Source organism: Cuculus canorus, chromosome Z (genome assembly GCF_017976375.1).
Source record: "Cuculus canorus isolate bCucCan1 chromosome Z, bCucCan1.pri, whole genome shotgun sequence".
Lineage (NCBI taxonomy): Eukaryota > Metazoa > Chordata > Aves > Cuculiformes > Cuculidae > Cuculus > Cuculus canorus.
The window spans coordinates 54,278,222-54,305,947 of record NC_071441.1 but is presented as its reverse complement, the minus strand read 5'-3'; the positions used below and the strand labels follow the sequence as shown (position 1 = coordinate 54,305,947).

The window sequence follows — 27,726 nt, the reverse complement described above, 5'->3', positions numbered from 1 at the left end:
TTGTTTTCATTAATGATTAGAGCTGAAATCTCCAAGAAGGAGAAAGGCAGTTGGAATATTCTTCCTGATCAGGAGCAATCTTATCTTCTAGGAGTCTGTGCTTGCTTTGGTATTACTTCTACTGCACATCATTACTTCGTTACTCAGCATTAGCCTGAAGAGTTTGTAAGAAACGTGAATTTTTAATTTTTAAACCATAAACTTGAATTTTTCATCTAGTATCTCAGCAAGCAAGAGTTCCATGGTTTTAATAGGAGGGTTTTGGCAATGTGATAAGAATTTCCATGTATTTTATTTTTGCCAAAATAACAGCAAAGGATATGCCTATATGTACACAGACTAGCATTAGGGTTTTTTAATAAGATTTTATTTTGGGATTTTCTCCAAACTTTTTTTTCCTTTCTTGGAGGTGGTGGCTGAAATGGTTCTTGGATTACTCATGTATTTACTACTCAGGCTTGTAGTCAGCTTCTAGTAACATGTTTAGCTAAATATCAAACGTTAAAACCAAAATTCTTGAGTCCTTTAAAAATGCTATGTACACTTGGTCCAACGGACAGGCAAGGATAAACACCAAAGGATATATCCTCTGGTGAAACCCGATAGTGATAAAGGGATTGTAATTAATTCCTTCCTTCCTTCCTTCCTTCCTTCCTTCCTTCCTTCCTTCCTTCCTTCCTTCCTTCCTTCCTTCGCAACAAATTACTTAAAATAAAAATTAGCACATGCCTAATATGTAAATCAAACTTTCGTTACTCCTATAATAGCATGATACCAACCTATTTTTTTCCAGAACTGACCTGTGAAGGAGTATGCTGTAAGATTGCTTGTAAAGCCAAATATTGTTGCAGTTTCTGGAGAAAGGGATAGGGGAGGGAATATTCACTACAGATCATGTCACACCTGAGCAGCCACAGAAGCAGTGAAATGGTGGTAATCTGCTTCAGCATTGTAACTGTAGTATTTTGACTGCTTTTATTGTGCTAAGTTGGTTTTGGTTCTTCTTGGAGAGGACACTCTCTTCCCGTGTTGGTAGAGCCAGAACTTGTTCCTTCTTGTTGCATCTGTGTAATGATAGAGGTATTTGAGGTTGCCCTTATGTAACACAATGCAAATATAACCAAAGGATAACAGTGAAGTGGGCTAGGAAAAAGCAAGACCTGCAGGTATTTCACTATTTCACCATAATCATGCCATACCACACATGAGATCAAGGCTGAAATTGCTTTCCTGAGCAGTGGCTTTCCTTCCTAGCTAGCTTTGCTTTTTACCACATGACTTGGTGAGGTCTCCTGTGGGGTTGTGTGTATATCCAGACAGACCAGCTAATCCAGACACTGTGACTGCACAATTTGCTTTGTTTAGGATTTCAGCTGCAGAAAGTGGAGTATTGCTCCTCAGTTTTTTGATTTTGGGTTGTTTAGCCCTGCAGAGTTTTAGAATATTTTTCTCTGTAGGCAGTAAGTAGAATGTTGTGATTGGAAGGATACACATATCAGGGACTGCTCAGGAGGAGACACTTCTGTCTGGAGCCTCATTTTGTTAATGACCTAATGGAGTAGAAAAGAACTGCAAATAGTCCTTAGAATATTACATGACAAATATTCAGTCATTATTGAGGGAGTTGTGTGTTGCTGGGGTTTACACTTGACACTAAAAGGCTACAATTTTTAACAACTCAACTTTTTGTTCAACCTGTTTTCCCAGAGATTACCAGTAGACTTCATGTTATGCTTTTATAATGCAACGATTCTTTTATTTCTGACATGTTTTTTGCATCATTATGTCCATTACCTTAAAGTCTGGCAGGGGTGTTGAAGCACAGCCGTGCAGTCCAGAGCCCTTTGCAAAACAGACGTCCACATAAGACATCCCGTTCCCACAGGTGTTTCTGGTCACAGCCAACAGCTCTGTCGAGGTAAAGCCCGAGGAGTTGTATTGCTGTAAAAATACTGCAGTCTAGGAACATGCCAGCAATTGATGCTTGGAGTTTTCAACAGGGCTGTATCTTGCATGGAAACAGAGATAGTCAAATATGGTAAAACAGACTGGATAAGTGATTTTGAGCAGACAAGACTGATCACCCACTATGAATGACTTTCAACTCCTACCAATCAGCTGTGCAAAAAATATTATTTTCAAACATTTTTTTTCCAGAAATATACTTGGGTAGTTCAGATTTTTATGCAAAGTCAATTTATAGACACGTATTTTTTTTTTTAAAGCTGATGAGATTTAAAGAATGTAAACTTCTACTTTGAGTCTCGAAGAACAAACCATAGATTTTGATAAAATTTTGAAGGCAAACAAAATTAAACTCATTGAAAAGTTTCCTACATCCTTAAACATTTCTAAAGGGAGACAAAGTTACAAAACTTTTAGAAGCATATATGCAGCTGCCGAAGAATTTTAAGTGAACTAAATAAAGCCCTTTGTTTATTTAGACTGAACAGTAATCAAGAATTGGGTTTTACTAGACCTCATCATACATACTAGTCATGTTAATATGAGGTAGAAGGATTAAAATAATAAAAAATTTAATTATTTCTTTGTTGTCTTTTACTTAGGCATGTATAATAGTAGCAATGTTGCTTTAGTACCTTATACCATCTCCTTGGCAATATTCCCACCTTTTCCTGATGGAGGAGATGGGGTAGCCTAAAGCACTGTTGCACTTTAACCATGCTTAGCTAGGTTAATGATATTACAAGATAGCACAAGTTAGAGGAATTGCGTGTACTAAAGGCTTACACTTGGGTTTCTCCTTAAGTAGGAAATGTCTTTATTTCAGAATCTTATTTCTTTGAAATGAGATGAAAAGAGCAATTAAAAAAAATTCCTTTTCTATGAAACATAAAGACCCCAAAGATGTTATCAGGATATTTAATTTCTGTAAAATTGAAGCTTTCTGTTCCAATTTGAATGTAATTTAAGAGCTCACCCTCCTCTCCCTCCCCAAAGACAAAGGTTTTGAAAAAAAAAAAAAAAAGTTTGGGTTTTTTTGTATGGGGTCCATCTTGTCAGATTGCTTCTTTACTTCTTCAGTGTGCCTTTAAAACAAAATATATTCAACGAGACTGACTGACACATTCCTGTGGAGTTGGTTGACTTTTTTTTTTTCTGGAAAAGTTTCAGTAAAGAGTAGTCATAAAACTGCTTGAATCCACATAGACTGCAAATCAGGCCCTTGGCAGAGCCGAGGTTCAGGGGAGTCAATATATGACATAAAATTTTTTAAATCTTCCTTCACACTAGTTCCTCTCCTAAGCCCAGACATGAGGCTTCACTGGGCTTTCAGTGTGTTTAAATAAGACATTTTGAACCTCTTCTACTTTGAGAACACTAAATATTTTCCATACAAAGTGGAGACACCTGTTGGCTGAATTAAAGTGTACTGATTGTATGCTTACTCTGGGTAGGTCACCTTTGCGTTCTTGTCAGGAATGTCCCACAAATATGCAGGGATTTTGATGTAACACATTGAAGCCATCGATTTAGGTTACTTAGGGAGTCTTAATCAAACACAGTGTGCATGTTTACTGAATTCTTCTGTTTATTGTCTGTTTGGATCCACTTTGCAGTGGTTTCAATCTGCAACAAATGCTACAAATGTGGAAAAATGAGGAAAATAATTATTCATGTCTCTGCCTTCAGTCCTTATTGCTGTCAGTGTGCTATCATAGCGTATTTTTACAATCTGTTCCTACAATGACTTTCCAGAATAATGCTTTCTGAATGAATAAAAGTCTGATCAATAGCTGTTGTGAAGCTTGAGACATCTGACTTGAGTTGCTATTTAGCAGCCTACTTAAGCTTCTTAAGTGTTTTCTTCCATGATGAGCTAAATCATTGTTCTAACTGCTAGGTATTAGGTATTTTGCTTGCCCCCTGCTCCTAGTCACAGCAACTCTGACCTTGATTGCAGAGCATGTGATCAGCTGGAGGTGATGTTTAAGACATTGCCAGGGAGTGCGAGTTTATCATCATGCATGTGATGGGAGATTTCTGCAGGAGTTGATGACTGTGGTACAGTGCAGACCAACTGTAGTGAAGAAGAGGAGGCATATAAAAATAAATGTCGATTACATATCTGTGGGGAAGTAATAAGGTGACTTAACACAGAAAACAGAGTAGTTAGATGTATGCACAGGAGTTTGCGATGTGTCACATTATGCAATGAAATGCATGCTTTTGAAACAAACAGTCTGAAATTCTTTTGGTCTTCTTTTTCAATTCTTTTTTTTTCTTTTTAGCTCTATTCTAATCAAAATATAGGGCCTGATTCTAAATCCGCAGAACATTTTCTGAGTCCTTCTGTGAATCTTATGGGTTTATCAGACCTCTAGTGCTTTTACAAAAGATTCAACTCTATTACTTCACAGAAACAACTCTGTTGTTGCTTCAGACCAACATGCAGGAACCTATAGGTGGCATTCTGTTACCTGCAAGGTGCCAGATGCCAGATTAGATGTTAATAATCCTATTTTGAATGAGACTTGAGAAAACTGCTAAATCTTTAAGTCTTTTGAATGAAGTTTTTTGGGTTTTGGAAGTTTGGAAAACAGCAGAAATCACTTTTTAATTATTTATCTGTTAATTATTCTTCAGCTGCTTACCTGAAGGGTTTTGAGAGATAAATTTCTTTTTAGTGATTGCCCCCTAAAAAATGATTTTTGAAATTGCTTCAGGGTTCTTTGCTGTTTATTGAAAGTAGTCTCAAGAAAAAATGTTACTACATGTTACACGTTTTGTATGTGCAGAAGTTACCTTGTCCATCATTAACACAGAGGCAAACTTTTGTATTTGATCTAGTGAGAAACTAATGTGAGTGTAGAACCAGTTGTCATTAGAAGGACTATAATGGAAATTAATTCTGCCTCAGTCAGTCACTCTGTGGTTATGTGCAGCAGCACTCAAGTCCTGTTGCATCTAAAAAGCACCCCGTAGCCAGAGGGTGTTCCATTTCTTACACATAGGTGGCTGTTACTGAGATAGATTCTTATTCCTTACAGGTAATTTAAAACATCTATACATATTAAATGGATTAAGAAACACTCTAGTCTGCATATACATTCATCCACCTATCTATTCCATCGCCTTTTCAGGGCGTACCTCATCACTTTGCTCAATAATAGCCTTTTAACTGATAAATCTCTTTTAGGACTTGTTTGGATGGGCAATCTGAACTGACAGCCCTTGGTTTTACTACTTTTTAATTACTTGGTTTTAGTTTCTTTTTCTTGGAGTCAGTAACTAAACATCTTATTGAACAAATGCTCCTATTGGCATGCTTATGATGACAGTGTGTAAAGCACTGATAAACATAACATCTGTTATTAATTGCTTCAGGTCCATATGTCTTTACATGGAGCTGGAATGGTCATAAACATAAAAAGTGACAAATATGTCAGTTTTCTCTAGCCTGTATGGCAAGATTCGTGAGTCTGCCTTAGAGGTCTAAGAAACCATTTCAACAAACAAGACTTTTCCCTCCTGTATTCATATTTTATGGTAGCACTTAGGTTTTCATCCTATTCTCTTGCTTATTCTTAGAGGTCAAGGTTATATGTTACATGAGATATATGTACCATATATCTCATGTAACATATAAGACATTATTGACTATCTCTTTTCAGAGGATTTTCCATAGCTGTTAACACTGAGCACTGGCAACTTGTTTGCTAACACTGAATAATCAGAGCTCTAGAAAAGAGAAGAAATTCTAATTAAAAAAATAATTCAACTAGATTCTTTGCTGTTCTTAAAAGGTGGTTATATTTTCATTGGGTAAAAAAAAAAAAAAAAAAAAAGAAAGAAAAACAAGCCAAAAATGCTTAGTATTTAATGAAAGAGCCTCCTGAAAGTTTATTATTGCAATAGCATACCTTTAGCTAATGTTCTTTTATGTGGATCTTTGTGGCATGTGAGATCTTGAAAAAGCTAACAAAGTAAAAGTAAGGTCTGATAGAGATTTTTGCATATGTAAGAATTTGTGTATGTCTTCTAGGTGAGTTTGGAACAGATGTTGTTCATTAAATTTATTAACTACCATAAATGTTTTAGTACGAGCTAGTAATTTGAGGGTCGTCCAGGTGTGCACTGCTACAAAGGTAGTACACTGGTTAGAACTTGTTAGCTATTGTATGCTCCTACAAATTACAGTCTATCCAGTCCCAACCAGGTTTTATATACTTTTTTTTTAATGTATAGTTCTGTGCAGAAGCTTCATGCTTTGTGCACGCAATCCTAACTGCTGTGTATGAAATCATAATTAATCTTTATGTCTCATTAGTTGATATAATCAGTTATTTACACATGTTACTTCTTAAATTGTGGACACAGTGCAAGCCATCTTTCTTGCCCATATTCATTTCTATATGTAGTTCTCTGGTTCTGTGTCTTGGTGCCATTATTTTATATTCAATTTATTCAGAAGCTGAAGCTCTCAAAGCTCCCTGGCAGCTTTGATTTGCCATTCCCTTTTCAGTTGTTGAATTCCATGGATTTTTGCATTCACAGTTTTGAAAAGAAGGTGTATAAGTCTAAGTCAATTAAAGCTTCTACTTTTATGAAAATATGATTCCTCAGCATGACTAGCATTGCTGTTTGCTAAAATCTGTGGATTCTGAAAGTGAATTATTAGACACGCTTCTCCATATCATATTGCAAATCTTCACAAATAACTGAATTCTTGCTTTTCCACACAAACGTATTCCAAAAGCAGATAAAATAGATCACTGGAGAAGCTATATTTTTCTGTGGCACTGGACAACCTCTGTAAATATTTCTAACCTACTGGAAGAAGGAACAGGAAGAAATTCTCCTTTTACGAGTGTTGCATAAAACATCTGCCAACAAGGAGAGGGGACCAATTCCATGTAATAGAGCTGTCATAGCAGAAAGTAAACACCAGCCTTCACTGGGGCAATATAGAATAGCCAGGCAGAAATTATGTTAAAACCAAGCTTTTTTTGTTGCACTCGGAATGCTGAGGTTAATGCTGTACAAACTGAATATTGTAGTGGTAATACACAATGCTGAAAGTGATTTTTGCTCTACAAGTCTGGCATGGATTTTAATTTTTTCTAAGGTGTTTAATAGTTTAGATCAAAGCCTCAGATTCAGGGCATCTTATTATGTGTTCTTTGTAAAACAGACCTGAATTTGTAATTTATAATACAGCTGGAGGTTTTTGCAAAATGAAGATTCTGTAATAGTTTGTTTACTTCCATACTCAGAGTGAGATAGTAGAAAATTAATTCTCGATAGAGTTGTAATGATCTTTTCAAGAATCACATTGCAATCAAACATTTTGCAGTTTTGCATTGCAGAATGCCTCAAGTCAAATAATCGCAAGCCTTCCATGGTGCCCTGCACCACTTCAATGTGATTTAATGCATTCTTTTCCAGAATGATGATCTGATACTCCGTCTCTGAGGGCTCAATAGTCACAGAGGTTAAGTGGTGTTTATATGTAGTGGAGTTACTTCAAACTAAAGGAATACTTTTTCCTACTCATTTTCTTACAGCTTGTAAATAGATTTAATGAGGAAGATTCACTTAAAAACTGTGGTTTGTCACATACTGGGTATGCCAGAATACCTGCAAATACTCTTTAGGGAGCAAAACTTGCTGACAACACGGTAAGACAGGAGTCCTATATGTTGGTTCAGATCCTCTGCTGGCAGATGTAGATATAGCTCCATTGGCTACACCAGTTTGTACCAGCCAACAGTAATTTTGCTTTGGACAGAACAGTTATAAACATTAGGCTTAGAAAAAGCCTAATGTATTCCATACCTCCATGGAATAAGATTTCAGCACAAAGTTTCCCACTTTAAGTTCGTCAGCTAAGCCTGAAATTTGGCTTTTTCTGAGTCTGTTGTAGACTATTTATTTATTTATTAATGACGGTAGCATCTATTGTCTGGGAAAGAAGATTTGAAGTAATATATTTGCTGAGAAAGCAAATTTAAAAACTGTGAAATTTGGAATAAAAACAATCTTTGAGGAATTCATGAAGGCTCTGCAGCTAAAATGGTGTCTACTTAAAACTTCCTTTCTCCTCTTGATCTGCTTGGCCACCTAAAAAACAAAATAAATGAGTAGTTTGCAGTCTTTTGGGAGTGTGTGAATAATTCAGAGTTAGTGGTAAGCAGAAGAAATTATCTGGACTTTTACTCATGTTACTGTCTGAATAGTGACTGATTTTTGAATCTGGGATACTTTTTCTTATTTGCTTCATAATGCTTTATGATGCCAAACAATTTTATAAAGTGAGACTTCATTTACTGCCCTAGGGTCCAAGTGTACAGAATTGAGCAACTGATGTAATTTTTATGGTCTTCCTAGTATCTGAATTACTTTATACTGAGAATAAATAGAGTTGCAGAGTCATATTCTATATGTTTTAATTTGTTTCAGACTTTGCCTTGCTTAGCTTTGTCTAAGTTCAATTTTTGGTGAAGTTTAGTGTTTCAAATCCATGGAAGCAGTTTCTGCAGGTTGGGGCGAGAGTCTTCTGATGTAAAATTTTGATCTTGTCCACTTCTCATCCCTGCTGAACAGTGTGGAAGTTAGCTCATAAATGGGTTTGGGACTAAACACACACATGGAAATCAGCAGTACTATATATACACAAGGCTTTAACTAGAAAGTCAAGCACTGTGTCATCATTTAATTTTGTATCATTAGAAGAACGCACTGAATTTACTATGTTTCCTTTTGATTTTTTTTTGTTGTTCTATTTCTCCAATGGATTGCTCATACTTCATGTATCAACTATAATGCGCAACCGTTGCTGTCACTTAGGGATTATGAAAAGCTCTCTTTTTTTTGCAGATCATCCGGTGAATGAATTTTTGGATCTGTTCAGTCGCCACATGCTTCCTCATGCAATAGATGAACCCCATATTGATGCAGAATCAGCTCAGACTGAACCCTGTACTTCAGACTCTGTGCAGGATTCATCTGAATATATAATATTGGATCCTTTCTTTCCAAACTTTATAGAGTTTGAAGAAGAGGAAGACTGTGAAAACACAACTGATGTTACAACTCCTCCAGCTTTGCAGTTCATCAATGGAAAGCAACAAGTTACTAGTGCACCTAAGAGCACCAAAGCTGAGGAAGCGAGAAGTGACCAAATTGAAAGCGTTGCACATTCCAAAAATGTAACTTTTTCTCAAATAAATGAAACAAGTGCATTTATAATAGCTGAAACTGAGGCTTCTGGTACTATGCAATCAAGCAAAGCTGGAGAAGTAATAGGGGCATTTGAAGTTACGAAACCAACAGCAGATGTTGCAATGTTAGAACCTGTTTATAGTGGTGAGTCAGAAGTTGCCACAACAGATAAATCAATAACCATTACTTCTTCATATAAGTCTCTGCAGAAACATAAAGAGACCGTAACATGGCATGGAGGTGAGGAGAATTCTACTAAAGGTACAAAAATCTCGCTTTTGAATACTAGTGAATCTTCTGGAGATGGATCCACTGAATCTGATTTATCCAGTTCTGTCTTCTCAGAAATTGTGGCAGTGTCAAGAAAGGAAGATGATGAAAAAAATTCTGATATAACTTTATCTCCTGATGCATTTACTGTGGAAAGTTCTGCTGTAACCGCTTCTCTAGATGCAGTTTTCAATACTGCTGTGGTTGGCACAAGTGTGAAAGACCTTATTCCAGAGCTGGCAAGTCCTGCTGCAGGAGATCAATATAAAACAACTATTAAACTTCATGCAAATTCCCCTTTTGAAAATCTTCTAGAAACCAGTAGTTACACAGGAAAACCTAAGATGAGTGGTGCTCCTTTTGTACTTCTAGAAGGCTCTGGAGATGTAGAAGAGGGCATTGCTGTAACTTCAGCCATGACAATGGAAACAGTAGTAACAGAAACACCTTCAGTGCAAGGTACTTCTTTGGGCTCTGGCACCTTACTGTCAACAGAAAATTCTGTGACTCTTTCAGGAATCACCTCCGCTTTGCCAAGAGGAGTAAGCACTCCTTATTCTGCTTTTGATCAAAGCTCTGAAGTAACAGTTGCCACCAATTCTCTATCTGAATTTATTATGGAGAAAGTAGTTGCCAGCTCTCTTGTAACTGAAAAGAATATTAGAGATGAAAAAGAAATAGAGATGACTGTTTATTCGAATCAGGAAAATTCAGCTACTACTGCAGAGGGAAATTCAGAGTTGAATGAACTTGGGAGCACTACTAGTGAAGTCAGTACTGTAAGTCAAGAGTCTACCTTGTTCAGAAGAACAGTACCAGTAACAGGTACTGTAAGTTCTGAAATCGAAAAGGACACCACCAGTACTCTCTTGAGAGAGAAGAAGCTTTTTATAAATGAAGGATCAGCAGAAGAACCTGCAGACATATTTTCAGGGGGTCCCACAAGAAAAGTGGTAAGTACTGACTCAACATTTATTGATCCAGGTTCTGGAGACATAGATGTTACTGTTGAGGCTGCTACTTTGACTTCAATTCCACTAAAGCCCATCACTGAAACACAAAAAGAAAAGCATGAAGGAAAATTTAGCATAGATGATGTTTCACTGAAGAGTACAGCGGCAGAATACGAAGAACACACAAGAACGGATGAATCAGCAATATTAGTTTCAAACACTGGGTCAGACGGCTTGTCAAAGGAATCTGGATTAACAAGTCAGATGTCCCAGGATGTGTTTAGTACAGGAAATCTGAGAGAACAAAACCAAGAAACAGAACCCACTTATGTAACTCCTTCTGATGTAAGTCCTGATTCTAGAAAAGAGATAATATCTCATATTGCAATAGGAGTTACAACTGAACATGTAGAAACAGGCCAGGTGGCATCATATCCAGAATCACTGGTTAATAACAGTCCTCGTGACATCATGGTGACAAACAGTATGGAGAGTATCAAAGTAGCTGCTGAATCTACAAAAAGCAAAACCGCAAAAGTTAGTTCTTCAACTGTCTCATTAGGCAAGATTCTCCTGATTGAGCATGGCTCTGGAGAAGAATTCAAAGGTGACAGCAGCACTGCAAAACTAATGTCTAATGGACCTAATGAAGAAATACATGGAAGTAATTTGTCATTTGTTGATCAGGGCTCTGGAGAAGTAGACACATTCATTGAATCGCTTGCAAAAACAGAAGTTTCGCCCACTGGGAGATCAGAAATACCAGAGAAGTGTGACAGAAAAGTTGTCAGCATACCACCGATGGATCATGCCTTTACTACTGAACCTGGTGAGCTACTCACAAGTACTGACCATGTAGCAACCACAATGGGAACTGTAACTGGAATAAGCATGGAAGAGAAAACAATTGATGAACTGACTATGAGAGCTTTTACTACAAAGATTCCTTCAGTGGAATATATACATTCTAGACAAGACAGGCCAAGCAAAATCTTACCAAAAGCTACAGAATCTTCTGAAGAAACAACAACGGACACATTCTTAAAAAACATACAGGCTAACCATGTTCCAACTGTCAGTCCATATTCAGAAGAAAAAGAATTTGAAACGGAATCTGTTAAAAACATACTTCTGCCATTTAGTGATGACAGAGTAACTGAGCCTGTAAAGACTGAAAGGAAATACATAAGCTCTCCAGTTTTAGAGCAAGAGGAGGAGGTGGTACAAAATATTTTCCCTACGGAAGATATTCCCAGATCACTCCTGACACCTAAAGAAGAAATTATAACAAATAATGAGATCATTGGTGATCCATTATTTTCAGGACAGGGATCGGGAGACGACTTTGCTGTTATTCCTTCTATTACGCCATTGACTGCCAAAGAAATCATGAGTACTGCAAGTCCTCAAACTTCTCATCCTACAAATATGGGACTCAAACTTTCAACTGACGAGATACAAGACTTTGAAAGAGGAAGCACTGAATCAACTGCTGAAGTTAAGGAAAAAGTTACAAAGGGTGTAATTGAGCTGCTGTCAGAAACGGAAGACCAGTTCCCCAGCTCAATGATCACCAGCTCCCCTATTTTAGCAGAAGAGAGTTCCAAGAGCTCTAAAGAGATTAAAGAGGTGACGCATTATTTTGTCATGACTGAAGAGCCTAACAATAATGAATCTAACTATAGGAGAGGAGAAAATGAATCAAATAAGACAACACCCACTTCTAAAGATGTTTCTCAAAAGGAATCTTTTATGAATAAAGATGGTGTAACTCCTGTTTCTGTAATTCTGAGTGGGATGCCTAGTCTTGAAACAGAAGAATTGCTTGTAACAGCAGCAACAAAAATGCCAGGCAGAGTATTACCTGAAAGCTCTGGAGAAGGATCTGGCTGGGCTGGTGTTTTGGATTCATCTTCTCCTGATATGTTTACTCATTTGTCAATACCCCCCATGTCAAAAGTAGAGCTAAATGCTTCATCTAGCGCACACGTGGAAGTGTATTCTGAAGTTATGACAACTGAGGCACCAATAGACAGTTCACAGACTGTGATCACAGGACTAGCATCCCGTTTTACAGACAAAAAAGAGATGGTGGCAAATCCATCTACTGCTCAACCAAAGACAGCTACATCAGAAGAACTAACAAGTGATAATGGGTTATATGAGAAGATTATTCCTGTGATTGATGATAAAAGAGGTGTTATATTGAACGTTTCTGTTTATGGTGATATTACACTAATTGAGGAACGACTTCAAATCCCATCTGAAGAAACAACTATTATAGATGTAGATCACTCAAAGTCAATGGCTGAAGATATAATAACTGTGCAGTCAATGCCAAATCCTGTTATACAATCAACATATGACAGTGATGATAGCGTGGCAGCTGAGGGGGAGAAATATGCTTCAACACCTAGATCTTCCATAACCAAAGACAAGACACTTGGATCTGGTGATAGTAGTCTGTCTTTAACTACTTCCAGTCAGCCAAGTAGTGAATCAGTAACAGCAAGGCACAGAACAAAATTAGCTGACAAGGATTTCGGTTCAGGGAATGCCATGAAGTTTGCAACAGAAACTCTCGTCACTACTGAAGTCTCCGAAATGGGCATTTTCCTTCCTACAGTACCATCACTGGTAAGTCCTTATGTGCCTCATGAGTCTAAACACATTGTAACAAGCACAACAGAAGACACTTATGAGCTGAATACATTAGCAAACAGCAGAGTAATAGCAGATCAAAGTGAAACAATCTCCATCTCTGGCTTTTCTGGAATGGGCCAAGAAGAACTGGATGATAAGCAGCCTGTGGTTCCTTATTTTACACCAATTTTAACTACCGAGAGAGAAAAGGCTTTGACAACTAATATGCTTGATGCAAGTATTGTCACCACACAGCACACATCTGAACTGACAACTGTGTCATCTAGCAAGAGTGAAGAAAAGCATCCTACAGTGTACACAAACACAAAATCAGCTTCAGCAGAGTATGAAGAAACAGATTCAGTAAGCCTTTACTCCATTCCTCAAACTCCTAAATCTTCAGTAACTGTTCAGTTAGTTAATGGAGTATCTGAGTATCCTGAAGTAAACATTCCAAGTACATCATCGTCGAAGGATTTGGATCAGTTTGATCATTCATCAGAAGGAAACTTCAAAGAGGTTAGTTCTGATATTGCAGCAACATATAAACCACCCACTACAGACCTTCTCGACAGAACAGAATCTTCTCTGCTGGAGTTTTTTACCAAGCCTGTTTCAGAAAACACAGCTACTGAAAGTACTCTTCAATTTAATAGACTTGTAACAGACAGGACAAAGGAGACAGAAGCCTCTGTAAATTATTTGGCTGTTGAGGAAGAAGTTACTGTTTCTGGAGATTCTCCATCGATACGTGTCTTGCCTACTGCTTTTCTGAGTTCTGAAAAAAGAGTAAGCACAGATGTTCCAAAAGTTAGCACAATTAAAGTTGAAGCTTCCTCAGGGAGAGTGAGCAATCCCTATCAGGAAGATAACAGGAGTACTGAGAGAGAAATCTCATGGCTTTTTTCCACACCTGTTTCAGATTCACACAATGTTATTGGGAGTGAAGCATTTAAGCCTGAACAGGAAGCAGTTACAGTTCTAGCTTCTTCACAGCCTTTGGAGGAAAGCACAGAAACACAATTGGCTTTGTTCGATATAGAGGAGAGTACAACAATTTCTTCTAACATTGCAACAAACAGCACTGCCCCTGGAAACAGTCTGTATCAAAATAAGCAGTCAACAATAAGCTCTGAAGAACCAAATACTATTGAACTTGTAACTTCATCATTTTCCCTTCCGGACGTCACTAATGGATCACATTTCCTGATTGGCACCAGTGTGGGTTCAATTGAAGGCACAGCAGTGCAAATTCCAGGTAAATTCCAAATACAATCACTGTCATATATGTTAATTGTGATACTTGTAAATGTGTGTTTTAACTCTGATAAGAGGTAAGACATTTAGAGTACCATGTGAAATAACAGCAGAACTCGTGAGCATCAATCTTTGAAATCAGCATGACTGTAAACCCTACAAAGAGAAGGAGGATGAGGGTACAGAACTCGAGCTCAGTGGCTTTTCCTGACTTTTGCATCGTGGAGCCCTGGATCAGACTTGAGGTGACCAACCAGTTCTAAAAGACAGGAAAGTAACACTGATTGTGGTAGACAATTCAGCTGTAATTATTTAATTTTCCAACTCTGAACTAATAATTTGTCTGATATCTTTGTTGTGTTGGCATGATTATAGTGTCTGCACAGTTGGTTTATGTACAGTTGTTTTACAACATCTTGCAGTTGACTTGGCAGATCTAGTATGCATGTTAGGAACAGAATTTTCTATAAAAATAAACTGCTCTTTACCTATAACACAACTTTCCAGAAAACAGGAAACAGAGACTCTACGTTTTCAGCCTGCTTGTAGCTTTCACTAGTTGATACAGTGTCTACCTCTTATATAGATCTTTTTGCTAGATGTAATTTACTACAGTATTTTGTTTTACATAATGGTTATTCAGCATCATTTTGCCAAATACACAGATGAAGCAGGTAGGATCAGTAAGAGTGGTGTCACTTGAATTAATATTTTATCTAGATATAGCTGAGGAAAGACATGAAATAGTTTTGTTAGGTTTTCTACTATTTTTCTTCAAACAATCTAGGTAGCTGTCAATTTGAAAATATCCAGTCTATAGGAGGTGTAGGAGGACAAATAGGCAGTAAACACACAGTAAACATACTTAGCTGGTAACATAGCTCTACATTTTTGACTTTCAGAGAAGCAGTCCTAAAATAATCACCCTGATTTATGGAGATGATCAGATGCTTTTCAAAACCTCCGAAGTAATATTCTGTCCACTTAATTACAATACCAAACTTATATAGACAGCATTATCTTCCAAGCACTTTCAACTGAAGCTTCTGCTCTTTGGTGACTAGATAGGGAACTTGGTTCTTTAACACTGCTTCTTTTAATGTCTGACTTGCAAGGGTAAAATAGATGCTACTTATATTTTTTTTTTCTCATAAGCCATAACCAGATAGGTTTGGGCAAACATAAACAAAAATGTAACCTTTTCTCATGTCTGTGAAACAGCTTGGATTACTTGGGACCTATTTTAGCCTTTCTCTAAGTTTTCAAAGCCAGGGCTTTATTCTTGTATCCCAGAAGGATTGTCTTCACAATTTCCCTCTAATTCTAAGGAAGGTTATCTAGTGCTTACTGCTTTGTTTGAGTGATGGCTCCCAGGCATTAAATCAAATGCAAATACCTAGGTATCTAAAGTCAGTTGAAATAAACATCACTAGAAGGCATAAAGCTCTGCAAGGAAAAGCTGTTTAAATGATAACTCCCATAACAACTGAGGATTTCACAGCAGGTAAGCTTATACCTTAATGTGAATGTGTTCAGTATTTTTATTTGTATTCTTGAAATGCATTTTTAAGAAAGACAAATGGGAAATACGCATGTGTGAAAACATCCTTTCAAAAAAATAAGACTTTCTGGGTGTTGATTAAGTATAACGAAGTGAAGCAACAGCAGCAAGCCAGTATGTTCTGTGTACCCTATCATGCTACATGAACTAACACTGTTCAAAAAAAAAAAAGCATTTTCCATTCATTTTGCACGTTTAACTGTTTTCAGCTATAATTAATTGTCACATCATGCAAACTAAATCCTCAATAGAACATCATGACTGCCAAACATAGTACTATGAAATACAGTGCTATAAAAAGATATCATTCTGAAAATTATTTATACTGGTTCATAGTAAGTGCCATGTTGTTGTTGAAGTTGAATATAGTGGTGCCTGAAAATAAGCTTTACTGTTCTACGAAACTGTCTTATTCTTTGCAGTTTATTAGGCTAATATAGTTCCCATAACTACAGTAAAGCCTGCAACATCAACTCAAAAATGAAGAAAGATTTCTTTCGGAAATTCAAAACCACACCAGTTCATTGAGACTACAGAGTAAGTTTTCTTTTTCTACTTGTTTAACAGGACAAGATCTATGCAAAAGCAACCCCTGCCTTAATGGTGGCACCTGCTATCCACGTGGTTCATATTACATCTGTACGTGTTTGCCAGGCTTCAGTGGTGAGCAGTGTGAATTAGGTAAGCTGATGCCATCAAAATACTGGGTTGTCTGCAGGTAAAGTTGAGTATAAAATATTCACATATGAGATCTGAAGAAGCAGCAGCGTACTTTGAAGTTGAAGAATACATAGAAATCCCCCCAAAAAATATCTGCACAGAGACCTTACTTAAGAAGAGCACAGATAAATGAAGGAGGTCCAATTACTTCTTTTCTCTCTTTCTGTAAAGTATAGATGTGTGCACACACACAAAAAAAAGAGAATTGTAAGTGAACTGCCTGACCTAGAAATTATAACATCAAATTCATAACTGTGTCCAATAAAACCAAATAAACATCAATATTGCAGATAGTTCTTTAAGAAGTTTGTGTAATTATTTGTGAAGGCAATAAAATAAACTTAATCCCAAATATTCAAGGAAAGTGTAAATATGATCATGTTCAACACTTTGACAGAAAATGGTATTTTGGCAAGTGTTCTAGCCAAGGATCTAGTCAAACTGCCTATGATATGTGTGTTTAACTTCTCCAATTATGGGTTTCAAGAGACTCACCAGTACAGTTCAGAATAACCAGCTTTTTCTTCTAGCAGCAAGCCAAAGTATGATAAAACTGGTATTTGGCTGCTCAGTGTAGAGCTAGTTTAGGCTTTTGGAAAGATGTGAGTTTCCTTCCCTGGTGAATACCATAGGTTTGCTTGTTACACAGTTGTCTCCCAAATTGGAAAGGAATAACATCATGCAATGTTGCTAAAATGAATTCAACTCATCATAGATAGCTGGGGATTACAAAATCCTACCCCACCTAAAGCTTATTAGTGCAGTATAATTGTCAAGATTACTATGGTTTTATTTCTGTTCTACAAGGAAGCATGTGATCAAAAAAAAGATTAGCCTGTGTCTTACTCTCCTTTCCTAGCTCATGTTGATGAGTTTGCTAGTTCCCTGGTTAGTTGTGGATGTCAAGTTATAGATGTTGCATCTTAAATCTTCTTTGTCAAGGAATATGGCAATCCCTGATTGCAAACAAGAGGTCACTGATAAGAATTATGACTGGCCACTTCTTGTCCCCTAAAGCTCTTAGTGCCTTATTAAGAAATTGGACTGGGAAACTCCACAGTCAGCCACTACAGAGAAACATTCTGTTGTGCTTAAGGAACTAAAACTTGGCATTTTTAGCACTGGATTGGGGGATATTCTGGATTTAGGGCATAAAACACTGACTTGAGAGCTATTCAAATGATTGGAACAAAGAAGACCTATCATAATATTTGAACATAAGCATGATTTTTAAATTGATATGTATTAAAAAAGCCTTTCACATGATGCATCATTTTTTCTTCGGATTGCACAACTGTCTATTGGTTTGTAGATAGGCTTAACTTCTCTCTTACATTTTGATAGTCAGTCATTCCCAGCAGTTTACCTTGGAGTAAGATGTTGGCAAAATCTACATTGAAATTTAAACTGTGATTGTTTTAGAGGAACTGCACTCATTAGAAAACATTTATAGACATGCTAGCTAATAACCTATGCAAATTCACACACAATATTTATATTAAATGAACTATCACTCTAATTTAAAAGACAAAGACAAGATATTTTAGCAGCCAGAATGGGGGATAGACTTTTTATTTGTTTACTTTAGGATCATCAGCCTAGCAGTTAGCCTGTGCGTAATTACGTTACTATCTGACTGGTCATTTAGTGAGATTGTCTTTATGATGCTTTGTCCCTTGATAAAATTAGACAAGGAAGAAATGACAAATGCAAAGCAATAAGATGCCATGGCATGCTGCTTTTCAGACTGAAATTAGCACTGTTTGATGCTGTATAATAATATTTCCAGTATTTGAGATCTGTGAAGATATTTGAGGCTTCCAGTACTTGATGAGTGTCACGGTGACACACTCAAGTCGAATTTTCTACCAGTAAGTGAAAATACTACACACTGCACAGAATCGATTATTTATCAGTAGCAAAATGTGGAATCAAAGGTCTAGATTTTAGCAATCAACTCAGGAGTCAGAGTGTGGAATATGAAATTGTGGATCAGTAATGTCACGTTTCCTGAGGAAACTGTTCTTGGCTTGTAGATGAAAAGAAAGTTTGTACATAGTGAAATCACTTATCATGCAAATAAACCAGTCACTTGGATCTTTTGCAATATTTCATTCTTCTGGATTGAACTGGTCCTATGATAATTATGACTAAGACTGAGGAACATTTCCCTTCTAAGAGGTGGGTGGATTATAAAAACATTTTTATCTTTATGTTGTAGATATCGATGAATGCCAGTCTAACCCATGCCGGAATGGAGCCACATGCATAGATGGTCTCAATACCTTTACCTGCCTGTGTCTGCCAAGCTATGTAGGTGCTCTCTGTGAGCAAGGTAAGGTGATTTTTTTAATCTGTGGTAGTCAAGGTCATCAGTTTCCATTTTAACACCTTTCTAAATTAACTAGGCAAAGATTCCTAAAGACAAGAGGGGATATAAGAAACTGTCAAAATCTGTGGGAAGTTATCAGTGATGAGGAAAGATAATAAATTTTAGTGCTAAAAAAATGTTTGTTTGTTAGTATCCCATGATTTGTGGCTCAGGACTTTTTGTTTAAGGTTACATCTGCAGCATCTTTAGTAGATGGACAAGAGCAAACTCTATCCACGTGCTAACCTGTATATAAACTGATACCTTGGGCAGCCACTCTGTCAAAATAACAACAGCCATGAAGCTTTCAGGTAGCTCCAAGGCAAGCACAACCTGTTCATATTGGTTTGCAAACTACTGGGAAGACACATAATAAGCTTCTTTCATTACTGTAGTAATACTTATAGAATAATGAGCAGAAGCAGTGTCACACTCTGACTAAGCGTCTGTCATAAAAATTATATTCAGTGTGCAAGACAGAACCCATCATTTCAATCAAGTATCACTGTAAAGTAGGAATAGTTTACAAAATATACCACGTTATATATCCATCTATTGGGTACCACAGCCTTGACAATTTCATCCCAGAATTTCTGAATTTGTTTCTTCTGTGATTATTTTAGGAAAAGTAGGTGCAGAATCACAGGATCTCAATTACAAAGAAGTTGCAAAAGGCTTTTTAAACTGAACAAGTCAAATCAGATTAAACATTCACATCTCTGTGTTTATTAGAACATTGCTTGCAAGAAATTCCACTGTATTTACAAGAAATATTTACAGTGCAAGATTCTCACCCAATATTTGTATGTAGGAGAAGGAATAGGGTAGCAAAATGGGTTCTGTCAGTAAAATTAATGAAGGCATTTCCATGGGAAAAAGAAGTGGTGCTTTAAGGTGTAATTTCCAAAGTGTATGAAAATATTTCTCTTCAGTTGAATAGTTTCTGATGAATGAACTATACCTTTGGATATTTTTTAATCAATATTATGTATTTTCATGTTTGTTTCTCATTTCCAGTGAAAGGTAGTTTGCAAACTCTTCCAGCTCAACCTGTGTTTGTTAACGTTGAAAATTCTCGAAGCTCCAACAACTTTACTGTTTAAACTTTTCAGCACTTTGACTAGCCTTGTAACTTGAAAGTGTTTTCTGAATCTGTTCTCCAAAATTATAAATTGACAATGTTTCAACAACAAAAGAAATAAATGCTCTCTCTTCCTCCTCCCCTTGACTACAGCAAATTCATAGTAGCAAGTAGGTCTAAATACCTTGGCAGTTTCAAGCTGGTTTTTATGACCAACCTGAGAGTGCATTTTAAGTGGTTAATGGGAACATTTCCTAGTTTGTCAATCAGAACCAGAGCCCTGCTCACTCAGCTTTGGAATTCAAATTTCCTCCACTTAAAGTCCTGCAGTGGTTTGGGACTTCAGAAAAGTGTTCAGTGCCAAATTTCCACTTCACCAGACAAAATAAAACTGTGCTGGTAATTCAGACGTGGTTGTCTGGCAAGCAGGCTTTATTTCAATGCAGCAGTCGTGACCTCACTAGACTTAAAGATCAGCCAGAACAACAGAATGTGTACCTCAGTGCCACAGGAAAGGTGGAGTTGAACACACAAAGATTATATTTCATTTTTTTTTTCCCTTCCCAATATATACCATTCATTTTGGAGAGCTTAGAAAAAAATAGAATTGAAGGGATTTTTTAGACACAATGCTGTGAGTATTCCAAATGCCATGGAAAAGGATGGAAGCAGCAATTATGCACAGCTTCTGGAAATTAAGCTCAAAGTCAGAGACAACTCAACTGAATCCTGGGCCCATGATACTGGTGTAGAAATAAAAATTAGAGTTCAGAATCTCACTTAAATGCCCCCACAAGAATTTTCTAGACTCATGGATCTTCAGCTGATATATCATACCTGTGTCAGCATCAGGAAAGGATGTGACCAGAGGACAGTGCAGGTAGCCATCAGGGAGCTCCAGCCAGTGGTAGAAGTTAAAGGAGTATTCAGGGTGATCTAACCTAGGTTGAGGGAAATCAATCATGAGACTCAGTGAGCTGTAATTGGCTTCCTGACAGATGTTTTTCTTGCCAGGTGGAAACAGTTCAGTGGACAATCTGAGCCCAGGAAGTTCTTCCTAAAGACAGCTAAAGTTGTCTGATGTTAGAAATAGAGCAGCTGAGGGTATTCCCATTTTAAACTAACTTGGTAAGCCTCCATCAATTCTGGTTCAGACTAAATTAAAAGCAAATGGAATGCTTGTGTTAGATAATACCCTCTTTTGCCCACCACTCATATTTTTCTATGTCACTTGATGACATTTGAACATCACATGTTAAAATGCAGAAATATCCCCAACACCCTTTTTCAAAGGGTGATGGCAGGCTACAGTAGATCGTGATGTGAGTCTTTCCATTGTCATCTCTCTCTGAAAAGCCCTTGTGACAGCTCTCAGTGTCCAGATAAATGAGCCCAGAGCTTATATTGTTTCCTGAAGCATTGCTTGCATGTTTGAGGAAAAAGGTGAGAAGGGTTGTTTGATACCCCTTCTCACACCAGGCTGGTGTAACCAGCTGTAGAGAGTAGTCTCCAGGGACCAGTGGGGTGTAACAAAGTCTGCGGCTATTGTTGCATTATCTGGCCATCTGTATTTGTGGTAAGAAATACTGTACTTCATGAATACATGGGAAACACAAAAAACCCCCAACCTGTGGAGACTTATAATTTGAACTTTGATTTCAAGAATAAGTATTCCATATGAGAATTGGATAATCACCTTTTTAGATTTCCTCTTCATCTCCTGGCTGGCTAGAGTTTCCTTTTCTATTTATTCTTTTGCTATTCTAACTGTTGTCTACTTGCTTTCAAGGAATGGTATTTGTGTTTTGAACTTAAGGGTTAGTTTTCTCCTCTGCAAAACCTCTGTAGGCACACCTAGGCTAGTCTGTTTACCAAATGCAGCTGCACTCATGCACCTGTGTGCCAAAATGGTACACACGTGTTTGTTATGGGACATGCTTTCTTGGGATTATACAAACAGCTGTTGGCTTCCAGGTTCTGAAAACAAAACAGTTTTCTTCAGTCATCATATCAGGAACAATTTTTTTTTTTATAACCAAATTTAATTGTTTCATTATCTGTAACTACTTCAGTCTCATTTGATTCGCTCTCTTTTCCTAGGGCTTGGTAGTTTGTGATGAAAGTATTTGAGAAAGGCGTCGTGCAAAGATACTTTATGAAAACTGATGTCTTTCAGCTGAGAAGGGATTATTTTGAATATTTACCAGAGAAATGGTTTCTCCTCAAGATGTGTGGGCTAATGGGCATTGGCCAGTAGTTCATTAGCTGAAGGCAAACAGTCACTGGTAAAATTCACAGCTGAGTAAGACTCTCATTATGTTCTAGTACCTGTGTTTCAGTCTTTATTTTCTTTAAGCTTATGGAATTTCTTTAAAGACAAGGGTCCTATTGTCAGCAGCTTATTACAGCTGTTGAAAAACCGGTACCTATCTATGTATTAAATCACATAGAACTTCTTTAATGCAGTGTATGGAGAAGTTGTTATACATATACAATTGCAGTTCCAGAGAACAGAAGCTGTGTAAGTAACTCCTTGCACACATCACTGAAAAAGCACTTAAATAGCCGTAAATATTAAGACTAGTCAGACAACTTTTAAAACACCATAAATATGGCAAGCTGTGTTTCAGTCTTTCCGTCACATTCTGGAATAAGGTTACAGAAAGCTGTACCTCCCTGGACAAGTATAAAATGACCATGGAGTATTGTATTCACTAAGTGATTGCACTTACTCTGCTCACAGGTAATCATGTCAGAAAATTTACAGGCATGTACAATTAGACCTCCCCTCTCCCCCCCCAATAATCTTCCCTTTGCCTTTGTAAAATCCTATGTATTGTATAGTTATTGGCCCTGTCTTTTACTCTCTTTCCAGATTTGGGCTACAAACAGGTGCAGAAGAAGTTATTTAACTTTTGCCTTTTGGGAAACAACATACTGTTTCAATTAAGAGGGGGGAGATGTATGTGCAGTGCACTGCATGCATTTCAACTAAGAGTACCCATGCCACCCTATGACATTCTTAAGAAGAGAAATTTTGTTATTTATCATTCATGCTCAGGCCATTGAATCTCATTGTTTGAACCCAGTCTTCTAGTTTTTGTATTTTCAAGTTTCTTTGCCTGCCCTGTGTGCCTTTCAGCAGATCTCTCAAATTGTGCACTCCGTTGCAGAAGCCAGGGAAGGCTTGATTAGAATAGCCTGGAAATGCTCTCTGGCCATGATCTGCTCAGCATGCAATGCTGCTTGTTATTATCTGACTTCTTTCCTGTGGGAAAAGGGTGTCCCTGAACAAGATGAATAATAAAATCTTAAGTGCCTTTACAAAGGACATAGCATTGTTAGTCAGCATCGTGTGGTTAAACAAATGTTCTAGAAAGCCCAAGGCAGACTAAACTTTAAAACAGCCTAGATGCCAGTGTTTAAAGCTGTATCTGCAAACTGCACCTCACACAGAATACAAAGAGAGAAAAGATAAAAGCCTAACAAGTTGATAGTATAGATTACATTCCTTTTTCAGAGCTGGGATTACTCAAGACACAAGCAGTTTTCTACAGCTTAACTTGTTAAAAGAGAGATATCAGTCTGTAAACTCTATTATGCCTTTGTATTTGGTACATTTATGTCTGAATTAATTACTTTTAGAAAACTATTTTGATATCAGACTCCTAAAACAATGACTTTTTCTGTTATTAGTGTTCCATGAATTGTCAGAGAAATTCTGGTAAGCCTTTGAAGTGATATTTTTGTACTTTTAAATCCATTTTGTACATGCAAAGTCTAATTTTTATACTGGGAGACTTAAAAACTTTAAAAAAAAATAGAGACTTTGGTGCTTCAGGGTGTGAATGGCCTCTTCCTGCTATGAGTTAAGAACTAGACTTGTGTTGTGAAAAAATTATTCCACAATTGTATTTCAGGATGTACTTTCTCAAACCTAAGAAATATCAGTTAAAGAATTTGTAGTTATGCATCATGGGCATATTCTGTAAAAATAGTCTTTTTCTGTACTAATGCAAAACCAGTTGCTTTCTCCAATGCATGTTATTAACTATTGACTATATTGACTTACTGAAAATAAGAAGTGCAATTTAATATCCAGAACCCATCTCTACCTGTGGAAAGGACAGAAAGCTGCTTTCAGGCATAGTTTTGTTTGTGGATTGATTAAACTTAGTGGGAAGTGGCAAATTCCTGTTTGGTGTATAGGGTGGGGAAGTCCAAACTTTTTGTTTGTGTTCTTCAGCATCCTGCAGCTGAGGCCCTCCAAGGTCAGCCATCATGTACTCAGATAGGTGGAACTGGCTGTAGCTGGAACAAACTGTAATCTTGTGCTAAAGTGTCCTTTATGATACCATTTTGTCTGCCATAGCTCAAAACAGTCTGAGTTTTCCCTATTGCTTCTTCCATTCCTTCTGAAAGCTTTCTCTTTTCAATGGGAAGTTATCATCAAGCACAGCTCAGACGCATTCAGGCGTCATACTTGACATGCCCATCTTATTAATACTGATTTTTGTCTGTGATTCATTCTTTCAGTGTTGGTGTAGAAGCCAAGTATTCTGTTTACAGCTGTCTAACCTTGACATGAAATAATTGACATCAAATCCATGCATTGTTGCTGTTCCAAGGCTTGTGTGTATTTCTGTTTAAGTGAAAGGATATACTGGCTGGTGTGAAATTCTGTCTATTAAACATTCTTATCAGTACGACGCCCCCCCCCACAAGCACAAAGAACACACATTTTATTAGTTTGTGTTCCAGCTTTACAGCCTTCATTAGAAACTGGTGACTAAAGTTTATTAAGTTAGACTTTAAGGAATACAGGTTTCGGAGGAGGGTTTGGAGGGGTGAGTTCAGGAAGACAGTACTGGAGTTTTGCATCTATGGACTGAACAATCAAAAGCACTTTCCTTCATATAATTTTCAATTATCCATTTCTTCCAAACCTAAGAAATTCGGTACAATCACTCAAAGAACTGTTTGCCCTTGCAAGTAAAAATTCCCATCCCCATGAACAGACTTAGAAAACTCAGATGAAACGTCAACTAGCTGAAGTCCAACGTTCAGGTAGTTCATTCCTCCAGACATATGGACTGAAGATGTCCTCCTGAGATTGTCCAGATTCAGCACAAATTGATCAATAGAAGTTCAAAAAGTTGCCAGTTGCAATTATACTCCTTGCATAAGTAATATTCATGCAGCTTGTACTGCAACTAGGTAAACAGAACTATCTGTAAGTGTAATGAGATCTCAGAATTGAGTGTTGATTGTTTGCCTTTGTACCGTGTAACGGGTGGGTATCTTGAACCTTTGCACTGCAGAAAATCCAACCACTTGCAGGAAACCTACCTGTGTTTCACACATTGACAGAGACGTGATTTATTTGTTTGTCACAGACACGGAGACCTGTGATTATGGCTGGCACAAGTTCCAAGGGCAGTGCTACAAATACTTTGCCCATCGGCGTACATGGGACACAGCTGAAAGGGAATGTCGTCTCCAGGGAGCACACTTGACAAGCATCTTGTCTCATGAGGAGCAGATCTTTGTGAACCGTATGTACTGTTCACTTTCCTCTGGATTCCCCTAAACTGGTTTCCTCTAAATAAGAGTCAGCATGGAGAGTTCAGAGTTAGTGAAATATCCTCCTGATTACTCAGCTTTTACATCTCCATATTAAAATACATTTTATAAGGTTTAAAAGCACTTTGTGTTCTTCATGTTTACTCTTGCAGTCAATGCACTATTAAGTTATTCTCTGCTATACAGATAATACTGGAGTTTTGTAAAGAGAACAGAAACTATTGCTTTGGCATTAGAATTTACTGAAACCCTTTTTTCTGTAAGCTTAGATTTTTTGTGCACATAACATCACTGACCATGCCACCATATATTGTTACATAGGAAAAAATAGTTACTGTATGTTGTGTTACACAATCTAAACAAGTCTAACCAAAATTTGAAACCTGTTGATTAAAATATGTGCATTTATGATTTTAAACTTTTTTACCTTTCTTTTTCTCCCCCTTATATGAGCTCAGGTAGTAAACTAATCTGTTTTCTTGGGAGGTGCAATCAGGAGGGAAGAGACACAATTGTTTGAAACTGTCAGTTGAAAATCTGCCTTTCTATAGACATGACAAATTAAAATTGAAAAGCTGAACACCAGCCTGCAAATAGTTGTTTGCGTAATGCATAGAAGAATCTTAAGAACAGGATGTCTGATTCATTCTGTGCAAATTCTTTTTATTCTCTTTGGTGAAATATCTTCTATTTATGGGAAGGTTAATAAAAATATCCCTCTGTTTCCTTAGGTATTGGACATGACTACCAGTGGATCGGCCTCAATGACAAGATGTTTGAGCGTGATTTCCGCTGGACCGATGGTAGCCCGCTGGTAAGATGCCTTTGAAATAAAGTCATTAATTCATTTCTGTTTGTGGTGGCTTATCAAAATTCCCACCAGTGATCAGGGGAGCTACATGGAAAAAAATGCAGTCTCTAAATATGTATCCAAGCAAACAGCCAGCAAACTCTTGTTTCAAGATAACTACTATTTTGTGGTATTGCTTTAAAATATTATTTTTAGTTCACATTATTGTGTATGTAGAAACTCTCAAAGCTTCCAAGCAAAAACTCAAGAACTCCGAGACTGTAGTTAAAGGTTCTCTGCCGGGATTGTTTTTTGCTCTTCTCGTCTTATACAAGGACACGTGTGCAATTCTCCTCTCCCTTCTGTATATGACATAGGATGCATTTTTCAGACAAGGATATGGCGTTCAAGCTCTCACATTCGCTGGGTCTGTGAGACTGCACAAAGAAGTCTCACAAATATTGTTGGAGATTGTTCTAGTCTCTATGGCAGCTCTGCAGCTACCGTGGAGAAGCAGCCATCCTTAGGTGGTTCAAGAGGTCTGTAACCAATAATCTGTCCATAAAATTTTTAGATGCTCTTGATATATCTTATGGCCTTAAAACAAGAAGAAAAACCAGCAGGAGGTGGAGAATGCTCTCAACCCACCTTTAAATAACCTAAATCAAAGAACTGGTGGATACGGGAAATGACTGAGCTCTTTCCAGTTCAAAACAGTCGCTTTTGTAGAAGACACGTGATTTATTGCTGTTTAATACCCAGTGAAAAACATTACATAAAAAATTAACTAAAACAAACCAAAACTGGTTATGCTGATCATTTTTCTTTCCAGTTGTGAATTCTTCTTAAAGCTGAAAGCATCTGGACACATATATACACATGCTCACACATGCACGCAATGATTATTGCTGCATACTGTATGGTTACAACTTTTGTAGAAAGACACCTGGGACAAAGCAGGCTTCACTTATTGGCATTTCATATGAATAAACATAGGTTTGAAGTCCTCTAAAATGACTTGTAAATAAGCCATTTCTTAGGGAAACTACCACATATGGCAGGTGACAGCACAGGCAGGAAGAAAAAGATGATCAGACTTTTTGTAGCCTGATTGATTGCTCAGTGCATCGGTGCTTGAATCCACAAAGTCTTGCAGGATGAAAATAAAAGAGCTTCATTTCGTTGTTTTGTTTTGCCTATCCTCCTGTATCTCTGAGAGCATAAGGTGGGCAATAATCTTGAACTCCACTCACTCTGGATGAGTTCATTCTATGTCTCCTGATGTGACTTCTCATGCATCGCAGACAGTAA

General features: G+C 37.3%; 1 protein-coding gene across 7 annotated transcripts in view; it reads left to right on the top strand.

Moving 5' to 3' along the window:
- The window catches only part of VCAN (versican), a 109,869-nt gene that overhangs the window by 60,507 nt on the left and 21,636 nt on the right, over nt 1–27,726 (top strand). For 6 of the 7 annotated variants that reach the window (XM_054054411.1, XM_054054412.1, XM_054054413.1 and 3 more), the window contains 5 exons: nt 8,842–14,310; nt 16,438–16,551; nt 18,812–18,925; nt 25,439–25,597; nt 26,357–26,439. In XM_054054411.1, coding sequence (XP_053910386.1) covers nt 8,842–14,310; nt 16,438–16,551; nt 18,812–18,925; nt 25,439–25,597; nt 26,357–26,439 — 5,939 coding nt within the window. The remainder of the gene's footprint in view (nt 1–8,841; nt 14,311–16,437; nt 16,552–18,811; nt 18,926–25,438; nt 25,598–26,356; nt 26,440–27,726) is intronic. The other variant, XM_054054417.1, reaches the window with a different exon arrangement.